General features: G+C 36.3%; 1 protein-coding gene across 1 annotated transcript in view; it reads right to left on the bottom strand.

The window, feature by feature from the left end:
* The window catches only part of edil3a (EGF-like repeats and discoidin I-like domains 3a), a 192,087-nt gene that overhangs the window by 34,770 nt on the left and 140,359 nt on the right, over positions 1–16,958 (bottom strand). Inside the window, exons 6-8 of the mRNA XM_046842095.1 lie at positions 12,579–12,734; positions 11,951–12,095; positions 11,260–11,444 (exon numbers count right to left, since the gene is read on the bottom strand). Coding sequence (XP_046698051.1) covers positions 11,260–11,444; positions 11,951–12,095; positions 12,579–12,734 — 486 coding nt within the window. The remainder of the gene's footprint in view (positions 1–11,259; positions 11,445–11,950; positions 12,096–12,578; positions 12,735–16,958) is intronic.

Genomic DNA, 16,958 nt, shown 5'->3' with positions numbered 1-16,958 from the left:
GTTTGCCTTTTAGGACAAATTGAGGCCTCAATTGCCACAGGCGTAGTTTTAGATCAACCAAATAGCAATGTTGTGATGCACTAATGACAGCTGTATAATTTACAGCAGTGGCTTTGGTGCATCAGTTTAGTGAGCACTACAGTGATTTGTGCCCACGGCTTTGACTTGTGATCAACATTACCGCTGGCCAATTATAAAAAGTAGCTTCTTTAGAGGGATATAATATGCAAAGCTGGCTTTATAATAGTGTTAGAGGTGAGCATACTTATACAACATGCACAGCTATGGACAAGCACACACTTCATATGATATCTCTGAAAAAAGAGCAGTCAGACGACAAAAAAGCAACAAACGTAGAAAGTTAGAAGTTTCTCATTTATAATATAAAGTTTAATGCTAAGACTGCATTATCGGCCAGACATTTGTTTACTCGACTGTGACTCATCCCTGACCGAAGAAGAAATATCACAACAGATTAAGCATGCGAAAAAATCTGTTCGAAATTTTTTTAAAACTGTTTACGAAAATGGTAAGTAAAACATTATACATTTATACATATTGTAATATAGAAAAGAACAGTGATTTTTCACTTTTCAAATTTGTAAATTGTAAATTGTTTATAGCTGCATTTAAATGCATGGAATGTACTATAAAGTAAAATGTCAGCAGTGTCAATAAAACAATTTAAATAATGGCAAATCTCGTATATGGAAAGGAAAAAAAAAAACTAAAAGTAATTTGAATACTGAAAGCTACTTAAAATTTTTTTGTTTCCATGCTTATATTCATTTGTTATTATTTATTTGCTTGTCTATTTTTAATCAGTAATGTTTTGTTGAATGTTAACCAGTTATGTGTTTCAGATTTTTAGAGATGTGCCACTACTCTCTTCAGATCATATAAAGTATATTAGAAGGCTTGTGCTACTTTATCTTAAGACTTTGACTTGAAACACATTTTACATTACATTTATGGTACTGTATTTGGCAGAATCCTTAATCCAGAGTGATTTACAATTATCTAATTTATTCAGCTGTTGATAGCTAGGGGCCTTACTCAAGGGCCCAGGAGCAAGATTTGAACCTTGCGACCTTCCGAATTGAAATCCACTTCCATTATATCATTGAAAGATATCTGTTTGAAATCATAATAAATTTTAGAGGTAACAATAATGTGGAGTGATTCTTAAACCAGGCTAATAACATGTTTTTTTTTTATATAATCTCATGCTTGATTACTGGACTCACTCTACCTCACCCAATTTTCCTCTTCTGATTTTAATACCATATACCCTGCACTAAAATCCCCAGTCTCCTGCAACTCACAATGCTGTGAATTAATTAGTGTTCATGGACCAGTAATATTATCATACTATTTCATGCAGCTATAGAAACATTACAGGGCATAAGATATAAGTACAGCTCTCTTATCCACTGTTTGCTAATAGGTAGGCAGGCAACTAGTTACAAAACAAGCTTTCTATTATTAAGGATGATAATTGGATTATGTTCTACTTCCACACACAAAACAACACATAAATCAGGAGTAATGAAAATACCAGATTACAAAAACTCTTGTTACTGGAATTGAACTTATGGATTGTACTAAATGGCTATGCATTTATCTAATATTTATTATTTATTACATATGTATAATGTAACAGTACTCTTTCTGACTCCGCTGACAGTGACTGGACTGTTAAATCCTAGCCAATCATTACAAATGACATCGAACCGTTAAGTGGCAACAGCAGACATGGTGCTGCCTGCTAATTATCATGTGGGTCATGAGGGAAGATGCCGAGGATGTGTCAAGTAGCATTCAAATTATAACAGAATATCTATGGGCGCAGCTATGAGGTTTTATTTTTGAAATTCAAGACTAAGAAGCACTATAGCAATCTCAAGCGGAGTAAGTTGGCTTTCTTTCTAAGCATGTTATGAGAAGAGCATTCAGAAATTCTGCCTCTAATATTAAGAAACATATACAGTAAAGGTAAGAAAATGACTCAATACTTTTATACCAGCGACTGTTTACCCTGTAGCAGTTTTTGGGACTGGTACTTTTACTCTACTTATTCACAATCATATTTTCTGGCATATAACACTTGTTTTTGTTGACTATGTTTTTCAGTAATCTGTGCTGTAGATGTTACATAAAAGAGTCTGACAACAAAACTCCATAGCTACTTTTTATCAGGAGATCAAGGACTATAAGATAATTGGCCATGTTCTGTGAGAAATATTCGTCTCTCCCTGTCAATCTGAATGACTCTAATTAATCATGGGCGTTTCCGACCTCATATATAAGGAAAAGAGCAGTCTGCATTTTCTCCTGCATGGTTGAAAGATACCATGGCAGAGATACACATGCATCAGAGAAAGCATGTGCTAGCTTTCACCTTCACCTGCTGTTGTGCACTGTGATCGCTGTGATCATCCAACTAAAAAATATATTAGTGCAAAATAAAAAGGTGACTAGAATAAAAGTCTTTATTAACAGCATGATAGGATTGCGAAATAGCACAAGAACACAAAGACTTCTCTAAAAATCTTGACCATTCATTCACTTATTGCAGAAGTACACAAATTATAATTGTAAAATAAATCCCACAGACTGAATCAGCCACCCCCACCCAAAAAACAAAAAAAAACAAAAACAAAACAAAAAAAAAACCTTAAATACTTTACAGCTATTATTAAAGTTTAACAGTAAATGTTTTGCAAATAGTGTATATAAAATCCAATCAAGAGATTCCTCGCTCTTCTCCAGCCTTATTTTAAACCATGAACTTATTTAACTTTAAACCATGAAATGATTTGGACTTTAAAAAAGTGCTTGAAGGGGGTTTTAGTATTGGGTATTAAAATTGGAGAAATAAATGCCATTTTTATTTAAATTACTCACCAAATGATGCATACAGTAAAAAGCCTTCTACTCAAGACAGTTTTGAGAAATATGAGCTGAATCTGTGCTGAACCAATAGCAAATCTGCACAGTATGTGCACAAAAAAACTCAAATTTTACAGATGAAAACCCACAAAGCAAAGGAGAATAATTGCTACACACTTACTAGCAGTGTTTAGGTCAAATTAGCCTGCCAATTCTGGCAACATCATCATTATGTGATTTGTGTGTTAATGTTCATATTTGACTAATCAGCTCTTACCATCTGGAAGTGCACATCACTCAGCTGAGGCTTCTGAGAAACAGAAACATCACATCTAAAAGGTATCTAGCAGAGACGGTGTCACCTTTGATCATGTTTTCTTATTTTGGCTATTTTAAAAAGACTTTCAAACACAATAAGAGCCATTTTTGTCTCAGCCTTGCTCAAAAGATCAAGGTAATATAGTTAGTAATGGATACTCCGCCTCAACCAACATGAATCTGCCTTAATGGGTTAGCTTTTAAGCCACAAAAAAGTCTGTTTGTCACACAAAGCTTGAAAACCTAGAAGTAAACCATAAGAAAACTTGGCATACGTAACGTTTCAGTATTCATGGCTCATGTAGTAGAGGCAATAAAGTTAGCTATGAAAATTTTTACAGTCTGACATAAAAAAGGAAATGGGGTATACCAGTTAGAGTCGTAAAGAAAAGAAACGATATGTTCAACAGCTGTGAAAAAAATTGCCTTTACTTTTGTTGCCTTCAGATGATAAGTGTTTAATATCCTCAACAGTAATGAAAACTTAAAAAAAACCTTTAACAAGTAAAAACCAGATTAAAAAGATGTTTTGGCAGAAGCATACGTTAGTCTTTTACACTCATTGTTGATATCTTTAATACAGCATACAGTACAGTGTTTGACCAAAAGTTTTGGGACACCAGACTGTAACACTGTAACATGTATATGTACAGTGTATGTGTGATCATTGAAATGGTCATTTATTGTCAGGAATCCACCAGCCACACCCTCACCAAACCCTCCAATCACTCCAAGCAGCTCACCTACTTACTAATCATCCACACCTGGTCCAAATCAGTCACCACACTATTATACCCCCGTTTATCCACAAGCTCACTGTCCGTTCTACAGCTTAGGCTCATGAACATTTCGGACTACCTAAGCCACTAGGTTTGGTTTCTCTTAGCGTGCAAGATTCTGTGTGTTATTTGCTCTCACTCTGCCACAGTTTTCACCTGGTTTAGTTTACCCTAGTTTGGTGCTATTTTTCGTGCTTTCTGCCTTGCCCTTTTTGCTTCTCATTAAAAGGCCTTCGTTGAATTCACTTCGGTTTCCAGTACATTCTTTGCGCCTGACATTTATACACCTAAACAATAATTGTATTAATGTGTCCATCATAAACTATTATCATTGCTTTAGTATCAAATTATTTACAAGAACTTGCATGGTGAATACTGTAATATTAATCATCAACAATATAATAATAATAATGATAATTATTATTATCATTATTATTATTATAATAATGTATTTTTTTGTCTTATTCTAACTTAAAAATAGAGGATAGATTGATAATGAAGTGACTGTTTATGTCTGTTTTATGCCAACTGAAGAACATTTTCATGGTTGTATTAGTTATAAATGAAATAGCATGGTGTTAATGGAAAGTATAATAGCTTATTTGGGTCAGTAAATTATAGATAATTCTGCAACATTAAATGTAAATATTAGAGGTTAAAATGTATAATGCATCATTTATTAATAAAACAAAATACACGTAGTTATTGGATTGTTAGCATAATCTATTGTTTTATTTCCTATAGTACTATAGTAGCTAATAAAACAGTATTAAGTATTAATAAAAACAGAACATCAAATCAAATCACTATAATTACTGCAAATACAGTACTTTATGCTACTATACTGTATATCCCATAACTGTTGCATTTTAGTGATTTATGAGACATTTTATATACAGCAGCTGTTTATTATCCTAGGATTTAAACACACAATTTAACAGCCTAAGATGGAACAGTTTCTGTCCTAGGATATCTAATAAAAATACAAATATTAAAAATTAACAACCAACAAAGACTGTAGGGAACAAATGTGAGCTTCGGCTAAATGGAATAAAACCTTGAGGACTGGGATGGGATTATTTATGAAAGGAGTCCCAGGTGTCAGCATTTTATAGTTTTGCTGTAAGAATACAAATCAAATTCTAGCAAGAAAATAACTGTTTACAGCTGCTCAAATGTAAGTATTCCAAAGCACTGACTTGTAGATCACAGCATAAAGTGTAATGTATATGTAAAAAGTTAAAAATGTTGTTCTTTGTCATTGAAAACTTGTTAATATTGGCTAACAAAACTGCTACTGGAAAATAAGTAATTGTAACTACTTTGGTGGCCAACAGAATATAACTATACATGTAACAGTGGTAGGCTTAAGGTATTTAGTTTAATTAATTAAATTAATGTATAAACCATTTTTTTAATTTTATTTTGCCATAACATTAAACAGTAAAGGCATGACATGAGACTGAATGATAATTTTTAAACAAAGCCACACCTTATTACAATTCAAAACAGGTGTAATGTAAAGGTTATAATCATTATAATAATAATAATAATATGAATAAAGTTCTGGGTTTTCGCATATCCCAGCTGCCCCTTAGCTGGGGTCAGAGCACAGGGTCAGCCATGATACGGCGCCCCTGGAACAGATAGGGTTAAATGCCTTGCACAAGGGCTTGGCAGTGCTGGAGTGGACCCCTGACCCTATGATCAGTAACCCAGAGCCTTAACCACTCGACCACCACTGCCCTATAGCAGTAGCTATTATTGTTGTTGTTGTTGTTGTAGTAGTAGTAGTTACCTTTTACCTTTAAGTTTAATGGGTAAAGTACAAGAAATATTACTAGGAAAATAAAATAATGCAATAGATACTACTGCTACTAGAAGAATGCATTTTTAAATTTGTGTTTATATAATATGCAATGCATAATTGACTGCATGTGAAATATTTACAGCAAGGAAGAGTGAAATAACACTAAATATTTCATCTCAATCTTGAATGTAATTATTATTGGCTGTGATGTGATTTCTCAGATACTAGAGAACGCAGCATGAAAAATTCAGGAAAAACTATTTATTTTTTACTTTCGTTGAGGTTACAGGTTATTGATCAAACATTGTAACATTTTTAATTCACTTCAACCCTTTGTTCAAGACATGTAAAATAATAGAATCAGATATAAGCCCTTTTCTCTGCGTCTAATAAAAATGCAATTAATAATCACAAATTCCATACAACTTTAAGATGTTTGAGAGCCAGAAGAAAATCACAATTGAATAAACATACACACATTCACTTACTCACACACACACACACTTCAGCAGTGTGCTGATGTGTGCATCCGTGACAGTTTGGAGTTCACTGAGGCAAAATATCCATAGGCCAATCGATAGAGCTGAAGCTTCTGGAACCTAATCTGACCCTCGAGCTTTACTCCAGGGGCGATGCTGAGTCAGTCGTGCCTCAGCGAAGCAAATCTTGGGCACTGGTGCAGCTCACAGGCCCCCGTTAAAGAGCACAGAAATACACTCCAGGTGAGTATCTTTGTTCTGTGAGTCACCACGGGGCCATAAAAATACAATTAGCAAAGGGGGCAGCTGAACAGAGGGTAAAAGTGCAAGGCTCAAACATGCTCTGGGGGTCAATCTGAGTATACCAGGTGGGGAACACCACACACATTTCCAAAAAGGAATAATGTCACACAAAGGTTCAGCATCTCAACAAATATGATTTATGAGCCTTCTGTATATAGAACAATCGTCTTTCAGAATTTTGCCATTAGACAACACTGTGGTATGGATAAGGAGCAAAACTGGGCAATGATAAAGAAAAATAGTCAGCACTCATCAGTGTGTTTAAACATGCCTACAAATTCAATTTAAACAATTAACAACTGGATCTTTTACACATTTTAAACAGTGGTGTGATAAATTTGTGATAATGAAATTTCTGTCTGTCTGTCTCTCAATCATGGCTGATGTATAGAATAGCATTTCTTAACTACCATTTTCGCAATGGCACAGCCATGTTGGATGAACAATGATTGAAAACCAGTGGCATCTTCCAGTTTATTTAGATTATTTGTTGTCCAGTGGCAGACTGCTGGATAGAGAAAAAAAAAGAAAAATGCCATTCTCTGTACTTTCCCTCATAAGAAACTTTCCAGGACTCTATCTAAAATGGTGTAGAGCAGCAGACAGTCTTGCTCTTGCTTGCAGGTGGCTCCACTGACAATTTAACTGTCTTTGGACAGAATGATGCTGGTAGGAGGGTAAATCACAAGTATGTCTACTCTTCTGTATTATAGCAACAACTACGACCATCACAATCATCATAGCCAAATTGACACATCAAAGGAACCATACTTAGCTAAAAAGAGAACTAGGGAAAAAAATATATATATATTTGATTGGGGGAAAAAGTTGAGAATAAATTATATATTGTGATAACGAGAAAATAAATATATATACACAAGATAAATGTCATGTCAGGTTAGCAGGTAAAACACTTACATGCGGCATTGCTAGATTATATCTATTGTGCGTTGACGACAGTCACAGAAGGCCTTTAGGAGACTAAAGACATACAGCACAGATCCAAAAGCTGGTTCACGGCTATAAATCAGATCCTGCTGCGCTGAGGTAGGCTTGATTAGTTTTATCTGAATGGCAAATAAGCCAGGTTCGCTCACAATAAAGCTCCTTATCAAAAGGTGATTGTTATTATCCTTGAGGCAAAATGCTTCAGTGCTGATCGTTTAAACTAAATTCTAAAATAACAGTTCAATAAAGGGATTAAAAAGGAACATGTGGACATACAAGACTCCAGCTGCTAATCAAGAACATGAGTTTTTACCATTAAAATGTCAAATCGGAATATGGCTTACATTTTATGGATGCCTTTTAACATTTCTTTTTTAAAACGGCATGAACTTTGAATGTCTTATTTTATTGAAAGAAATAGGTTAAGATTATAAAATGGCAATAAACAGATTGATCAGTGATTAAAATCAATGTTTTGCTCCTACACTGAATTTTTTGGAGTTTGTTTAAAAGTAAATATAACAAGCTGCATTTCTGAACAAGCATTGAGTATCAGACTTGCAGTAATAATGTACTGTAAGTGTGCAGATTTAAAATCACCCATCATTCCTGCCACTTTGTCAAAAAGCTAAGCTCTGTTTTTAAACACAGTTTTTTTGTAGCACAACTGATTTAGAGAATGCTAAGACTTCACTCTTGACAGTTGCATCTGCTCCAAGTGACTTACTGTATAATGGTATTTTACACCCAGTTTTGCAAGGCAGAAAAACTCACATTTAAAGCTATTATCTGCAATTCGCCCAATGTTCAGTGTACTGAACAGAATATGTACCCAAGCACACTTTCTATTTCTTTACAGACATTACATTTGTTTCATTATCCTCAGAAGAGATGCCATGTGATTATAGATTGTGGTTGTGCTAAAGGTGATTAAACTGATTATCACCATCTATGGATACCCAGTCGTCTAGCCATCGCAATTGGGTCCATGACAAACTCGAATTTTTTCCTATTTTTCCTGCTTTTAACAAATAATCTTTGAGTTCAAAATGTTTACTTGCTGCCTAATAAATCCCAATATCAGTGTTATTCACTTTAGAATAACTTCCATATTTCTGGGGAGATGCTCCACAAGATTTTGGAGAATGGTTGTGGAGATTTCTGCTCATTTAGCCACAAAGGCTCAAGTACATGCAAGTAAAGTTCTAAGTAAGCACATGTACAGTACTGATGAAGGGTGAGGAGGCCCGGGGTCCAAATCTTCATGACTCTGGCTTTGTGTACAAGGACATTATCATGCTGGAACAGGTTTGAATTTCATAGTTCCTAAATGTGTGCCTCCCCTTTGTGATAACTGTTTGGGGATATACTCTATACTTTTGTCCATATAGTGCAATTAGTTTCATGACATTGGTCCTTTAAAAGCAGTAATTGTTATGCAAAATGTAAAATGTATAAAGTTGTGAATGAGGGTTTTTATGAGCGTTACCATGTTCTGATTATCTGCCCCGTACCTGCCCTTCTGGACAATGTTACAGAAAATTCCATTGGACAAGCATATTTTGTTTGTTGCTGACTGGTGTTTGAATTACGCATTTATTCTACAATGGCAGTTTTACCGTAATACATAATGTGGACAATGTGGGTACAAATGGCTTAGTACAGCTGGCCCATGCAGTGTAAGCTAAAGTGCTTTATTCAACTACATTGAGGGAAAGTACACTGTGCACCACATGGCTGCTCAGAAGAAGCTTGCCATCTCTGGTGTATTTTTTTTCTTTTGCCTCTGCAGCAATGCAGAGTCTTGATTAATTGGAATACTTAATTTATCATTAAGCTTGATTAATTTAATTAATCAATCAGGCCTGTAGTCATTCTGTAATGTCACTGGTAATCGATTATTCACCATGGTAACTGGAGTAAAAATGACATTTAGAGTATTTACATCTGTTTTTCTCTCCCTGTGAAAGAATTTCCATAATATTCAACTTGTGACTGTGATATTTATTTAGAGTACAGACATGTGGATGGAGCTAATAGGGGGTTTAAAGTTAAACTCAGCAGATGCCTTTGCATTGTAAATTCATGAGTCAGCACTTAAAGTTTTTGAGTTAGAGGCCTTGTTGAAGACTAATCAATAAGTCTCAATTTAGCCAAGAGTCAGTTTAACTGAGAAGATTAGATAGTTCGATAACTTTTTCCCTGCAACAAAATAATCTAGCAGCATGCAACAATATAAATGCCAGATTCGATTGTACTAGAATGTCAAACAAAAGCGAAGACTTAAAGCTGCAAAAAAGAAAAATTACCATGTTGATTTGATTTGTGCTGGTTGCATTTGGTTATGCTTCTCACTAGGGTTATATAACATTGGCATGCACACAGACATTTCAATATTTTACACAGGGCATGTTTATACCTAGACAGAGATTTTCTTATTTTCTGTTATGCAGATCAAATCATAATGTTATTACTCTAGACATATGTGCAAGCTTAAATAGCAAAGTCTGTGTTTTCAGTCTAAGGAGCTTCTCCTGGGACTAGCAGAGCAACTGCAATTTGTTGGGGTTTGTGACTAATAGAACTTGCTAGCAGTCTGGCTAAAAGTGATCAGTTATTTTAATGAACACTGACTGAGGAGACTAACAAAGCCACTCTCCTATTATAGATAGAGGAAGAACCAACCCTCTTTGATGGAAAGAATTAAACAGCAAACGCTTTACCTGTCTAGTTTAGTACTCCCTTAAACATTCAGTATGATTCCTCCAAGAACTGTCTGATCAGAGTTGCATAGATGCCATTTACAAATTCTCAGAGGACAGTTTTAAGAGCTTTTTGCTGCTGTTTATCCCACGTAACCTTTTATCGAAACAAAGTCATATAAAAATATATATATACATTCTTTGTAACTACTGAGCAATCCTCACCATACATTTTACTTCAAGTTGTACAGCCATATAATAAACAGCAACTCCTAAATGTTTTTCTGATCTCAAGCCACTGTGTTCATAAATCTTCTACCTTGCTAGCTGCTGAACATCTTGGCATAAGTTGGGATGGGGGGGCCTGCGGAGGCGGAAAGCCCAAATCTTCACAATTTGGGCTCTTTTATAAAACACAGTCAGCGTTAGCCTGTGTCACATGTTTGTTTAGCATCTCTGTTTGAATGTGAGCTGATGGTATGCTGTAGTAGTAGTAGTATTTGTAGCAGTTGTAGTAGTAGTAAAATTAAAAGATTCCTAAAACATTACATTGAGCAACTCTTTTTCTCTCATAGCAAGCAAGTTTACTATAATAAATGTTCCTTTGCTCACTATAACCTAAGCATTTTGTCAAACACGTTAACTTGATTAAAGTGGAGAGGCATAATTCTAATAATCGAATATTCCACAGACAATTTACAACATTTTTACTCACATACAAATGTTTTGTTCTCCAGTAAATGGTGATGGTTGTAAATATAAAACACCAGATAGTCTGTTTGTGTGTTTGTACAGTTTGTAATAATAATACATTGTACATATGTTGTAGATATACTACTGTGTATGTTCTTTTTGTGTGTTGCAAAACAGAGAGTGGAGGTTTCATAATGTCAGGACAAATTTGAAACAACTGGGTCATGGTTTGACATGCTATCTGTCATTAAACCTGGCAGTCACACTGTGACTCTGGGAGAGTTAATGGGCTGCCAGTCACACTGGGAGAATAGAATAGACAAAGACAGAAATACCTGTAGCCACTGAGACTGATCACTATGTCCAGCCGTCCAGGCATTGACCTTTCCCTGCTTGTCCAGACGGGCTTTGCTGGGCTCCCAGGTAAACATGTCCATGTTGAGGGTTCGGAAAGTGCTGGATGCTGTGATCTGGTAGTCCTGTACGTGGCCAGACTTCAGCCCCAGTGGCTCTGAGCATCCTGCAGTAATAAATAGCTTATTAGGCAGAGGTTAGAATAATGTGACAGACAGAGTTTAAAAGTGATGCATGCTGAAGATTTAACAAAACAACACGGTGCTAAGCAATGTAGTTTAGAGGTTTATGGATGCAGTGGGTTAACAGTAAATAAACACATGTTGCCACAGAATTAACATTTAGTTAAAAATTAAGTTAAATTCATAAGATTTTTCAGCGTTTTAGAAAATGGGGATGTAGCATTAGATCATTAATGAGCAACTCATAGGAGACAGTTGACAAGAAATTTGCAAAGGACCAGACTGAGAGAAGGAACCCATCATTTTGTGGGTGACACCAGGTTTTGGGACTATAAATCATTAAAGTATACAGATAGGGAAAAGTAAAGACAAGAGTGTGCTGAAAGGATGTTCAAGAATCAGCATATTAACAGCACAGGACAGTCTTAATTATTATAGCAGCATTGCAACAAATATACAGTGTCCATGTGAGTATCCTCTGAAGACTAACCTGTAAGTTCACAGCCAAGGAGCTCCATACGCAAAGTGCAGTGTCTCCTGCAAACTTGTGGGTAAATCCTCACATACTGAGCCTCTATAGGAGGGGTGAACGAGTTGGCTGAGGGAGTGTTGTTATCAATGTTACCCCGGAATATCTGTATATACACAGCCAGGCAGAGATACAGTATCAGGGTTACCATGAATTATCAAATCAATTAAAATACAGAGCCATAAAAAATTGTAATATAAACAAGCATGCCATTTGAAACTCTAGAAACAATGCTTCACTGTCACACAGCCAATAAACAACTTTATCATAGCCAAATGACAAACATAAAAAAGGAAGATCCTTGAAATAAGCAGACAATGATGCAGCAAAAATTTCCATCCAAAGTCATTAGAGGAGATCATAAAAAAATAAAAGGATAAAATAAAACAAGAGTGGGAATTGAGGCAGGTAATAGAAAATGTAGGGAGGGGCGCCGTCAAAAATGATGGAGCATTGCGCATCCTTGGTGGCCCTAGTGGCTCGCGTTCATGCCCGAAACAGTATAAAAAAATCCAATCTGAAGAGCTGTTAAAGTGTGTGGAGTGTGAGGCACGCTGAGCCGGCGGCTAATTAAAAAAACACATCTCACCATATCCTCGTCTGTGCCCTTGACTTTGTACGTCCTCCATGTCTTTCCATCGTCGCTGGAGGCCACTTTATACGACTTGACGTACTCAGGGCTCCCAATCCGCTTGGCCCCCTGGGTTATCAGGCCTGTGACCCGCATCCTTCTCTGCAGGTTTATCTGGAGAGAGAGAGAGAGAGAGAGAGAGAGAGAGAGAGAGAGAGAGAAAGACATGAGTAACATAGAGGTAATCAGTGAAGGCTAGAGGGAAGAGTGGAGGGGTCTTGGGGGGATACCTCCATCTTGTTTGCATGCAAAACCTGTCCCACAGTGTGTATTTAATGCACTAAATATTCAGACCTATATTTGTATTCGGATTTAAATCTGAAGTGGGTGTGCCCCAAACTAAATACAATTATGATCTATTGCACAATGTATATGAAAAATGTAGCCGGCATGGGATGTCAATTCTGTTCAGGGCAACAAGTAAATACATATTCATATTCAAAACAATTCATCTATCAATTTGTATGTATGCATCTCTCTGTCTGTGTGTGTGTGTGTGTGTGTGTGTGTGTGTGTGTGTGTGTGTGTGTGTGTGTGTGTTGATTTGCATATGGCATTGTGTCAATCCAAAATGAATTAACACATACACTCTTATCGGAGGCACACAGCAGACGAGTAAGTAATGGGGCTTTAATAACAACTCCCACACTGCTTGATGTCACATCTCATCTGTCTTACTCATAGAGTGCACCTAGAGACCCCAAGTCTGTATCGAGGCAGTTAGTCTACCTCCAAACAGTAAGTGAGAGCACTCAGCCAGAGCTAGTGATGTTCTGCCTAAGGTGAAGCTGTCTTTGAGATGTCAAGGGCTTATCAGAGTGCATGGAATGGATTAGGGGAGGGGGAGACAAAGATGACGCCTGGTCCTTCCATAAAACGAGGACAAAGTGATAGTTATGATTCATGCCGTAAAGTGATTTGTTACTGCTGGGTTGGGGAGACGTGAGAGTAAGTGTGCGAGAATGCTACAGTCAGCTGCTCCTGATGACAGCTAATTCACCATCTTACAGCGAATGAGTACCAGCTCTGGGGATTTTCATTGTCCACACAAATCACCGGCTAGATGCGCTCTTTCTTTTACCCGGAGATGAATCAGAGATTGTAAACTGCACAGAGAGCTGATGTGAAACATCCAGGCTCTGTGACGAATATATAACAGAGTATATTCCTATCTGGTACTAAAAGAGATTATTTAGTCATTTCGTTGACTTGTGGACGCTTTTTTTTTTATTTATTAAACTACAGATACACTGAGTAGGTCAAACATTTTTTGTGGTAAATCACAGGACACACTGGATTACAGTGGGCTATATGATCTGCTATAAATGAAATAGTAATAATCTCAAGGACTAGACGTGCAGATACATTTTCCTAGCCGAAGTACTACGCTGCTAAATATTCCGCAAATGATCTATGGAAATATTTTTCATGTTTCAGCAGGTTTGAATAAAAGAACATTATCAGATTAATAAAGTTCTAAAATTTCTTGATGTAGCCAAGAGTAAAATAATCTGATGAACATCTAATGATCTTGATGATCCGATGCTGTAACACTGTTAGTGTGGCAGTCTTGTGGGAAAGGAAATGAACCTGATTTCACCGCACTCTTATCCATCTACATTTTCTTTGTCATTGACTGCTTAGAATCCAAAACAGCGATGGCCAATTATCAGGCCGTGACTAAAAAGCCACAGCATTGGTAATTGGAGTGATGCATCAAGCCTGTAATGACCACAGATGTTGGAGTCCTCCTTTCACCTAGTGATACATCTGGCACCCGCACACAGAGCATCGGAAGCATCTGGTGGCATGATATTTGTCAGTTTTGCAGAAATTGTTTGGGCCACAGATGACGGACACGAAATAGCTGTGTGTCCCAGAAGCCGTCCATCAAGCTGACACGATTCGCGTGAGAGTCATTTAGCAGTCATGATCTCAATTCTCCAGCCAGTGGACAAAATTGGAAAAAGGACATAAAACGTACACATGATCTGGCTACACTCATACCTTTGGCAGCTTCTGCATAAATGGACTCACAGATTCATAAATTAACTTGATAAAAAAAAAAAAAATAATCAAATATATCTGCTTCACCCATGGAAAATGCAGAGATAGAAATACATAATAATAATAATAATCACAATGATAATAATCATCATCATAATTGTTTAACTTAATTACAATTATGAGGTAGAAATACATTGCTGATTTAAATGTTATGTTGTTTTAATGATTTAAATTATTTCCCTTACCATGTTCAGTTTTTACATTTGATTGGTCTGAAGGTTATGATTACCATTTTTAAGAGTGCATTTTTTAAAAATTCCACAAGAAATCTATATCGAAATTTAATTGTTGAAGTTTTCTCATAGAACTTCCAGTGTTGTGTAACTTCTCAACATAGTAGAGTATTGGGATGGGTATGATGGGAAAGAAAAATGATTGCAAATTGTTGTCGTGGCAAATTGGTGTGGTATAAGAGGAATAAAACCTGTTAGGGCATTTTTTTCATAACTATAACTATAATGTTTAATATAGCGTAATTTCCGGACTATTAAGCGCACCCAAATATAAGCCGCACCCACTGAATTTGACAACATTTTTTATTTTAAACATAAATAAGCCGCAGCTGTCTATAAGCCGCACTAATGAACTTTACACAGGCTTTAACGTCAGTGTCTGTTACACGGTGTAACAGGTGAAATATGTTGTGGCTCCTTTAAGAACAGAGCAGCATTTTGAGAATAGCCTGCTGCCACATTTTTCCGCTTTTACTGCATGTGTGCAAGACCGAGGAATATGTCCTTATTATTTTCTGATGCTGATTTCTAAGTTTCTTTGACTAAACCGTAACGCTGTTGCCAAGAAAAATAAAAAAGCACGAGTTTTGGAAACCTGTCTGTGCTTATATGATTTCTCTTGCAACTTCCGTTCGGAAATTTAATTGGTCTAATGTTATGGGTCTCAGTTTTTTGGCTTGAAGTTTGTGAAACCGGGAAAAACCCAGGAAAAATTCATAAATAAGCCGTTTCGTTGTTTAAGCCGTGGGGTTCAAAACGTGGGAAAAAACTAGCGGCTTATAGTCCGAAAAATACGGTAACTATTACATGTTTGCATTTCCTTTGGAAGATCTTATCTATTGAAAAAAGTATGCTTTCACACACTAGATTGTTAATTATTGTCCAATAACTGAACACCCTGGAGTGTTTAACATAAAAAAATGTAAGGGTTAATATCTGGATTTTTTTATTTAAGCATCCAAAATAGAGTCATTCTGAATCTATAAATGAATCTGCCCCTTTAAAAGCTGTGCAGTGTGTGTCTGCCTTCTGCTGTGTAAATATGTTCAGGGCTGACATTAGGATAAATCATTTTGCTAACATGGATAGGTAGACTGCAGCAAGATGCATAATTAAGTTGAATAATTGTCATATCACGAGCCTGGCCCACACTGGGTAAATTGGGTGGGATTAATCAGAATGACACAGACATGCCACAAATCAGAGCTCCTGTTGGTAAATTGGGAGGAAGTAATCAGATTGTGTTACATGGTATATTGGACAATACAATAAACAAATCTAATAAATATAATTAATAATGCCATAAATCCTATCCTTATTAAGGGCGTAGATTAAGCTTGTGTGAGGAAACTATTGTACTTATCATGTTGCTTCACTTTTTAACCTTTTCCATACTCCTCGTTTTTCTTCTGTGCATGTATGCATGCCTACAGCAAATCAGCAAGACATCAAAAAGTCCAGTCTGCAGAATACACCACGTCCAAATGCCCAAAAGCAGCCCCCTTTCAATCATAAATTTTCTGATGTCAGATATATAATCTGGAAATTGTCCACTTCAAGGTAAACGAAATTTCCCCTGAGTGCCACAAAACTATCGCATGTCTGCGAGACATTCGATATGTAGACAGTACGCACAAATCTCACACACACACTCCCTATTTAATCACCAACTCACTTAAACACAAAGCACACACACATGCAGAAATCACTAGCGCTATTTATGTTGTTACTCGCATCTTTAGGAGTTGCTTTGATTTATTTTGCTCTTGAGCATTACATCAATTGAGGCAGCATTGAGTCTAAGAGGAAAAAGAAAAAGGAAGAAAATAAATAAGATACAGTAATTTTAAAGTATTTTTACCGATCCTTGATTTTGTATGTTTGTATCTTTTTCCCTTTTGCTGTGGTTGATATAGAAAAGTTTGAACACAGCAGGCATGAACCAGCACAAATGATCTGAGCTCCTCTGAGTGAGGTGCTCTCGGGCTGGCTTTAAATGAACTCTAGAGCAGTTCAGCTGCAGTGAAAAGGCAATTCA

Source organism: Silurus meridionalis, chromosome 27, assembly GCF_014805685.1.
Source record: "Silurus meridionalis isolate SWU-2019-XX chromosome 27, ASM1480568v1, whole genome shotgun sequence".
NCBI classification, from domain to species: Eukaryota; Metazoa; Chordata; class Actinopteri; order Siluriformes; family Siluridae; genus Silurus; species Silurus meridionalis.
This window is presented reverse-complemented; position numbering and strand designations above follow the sequence as displayed.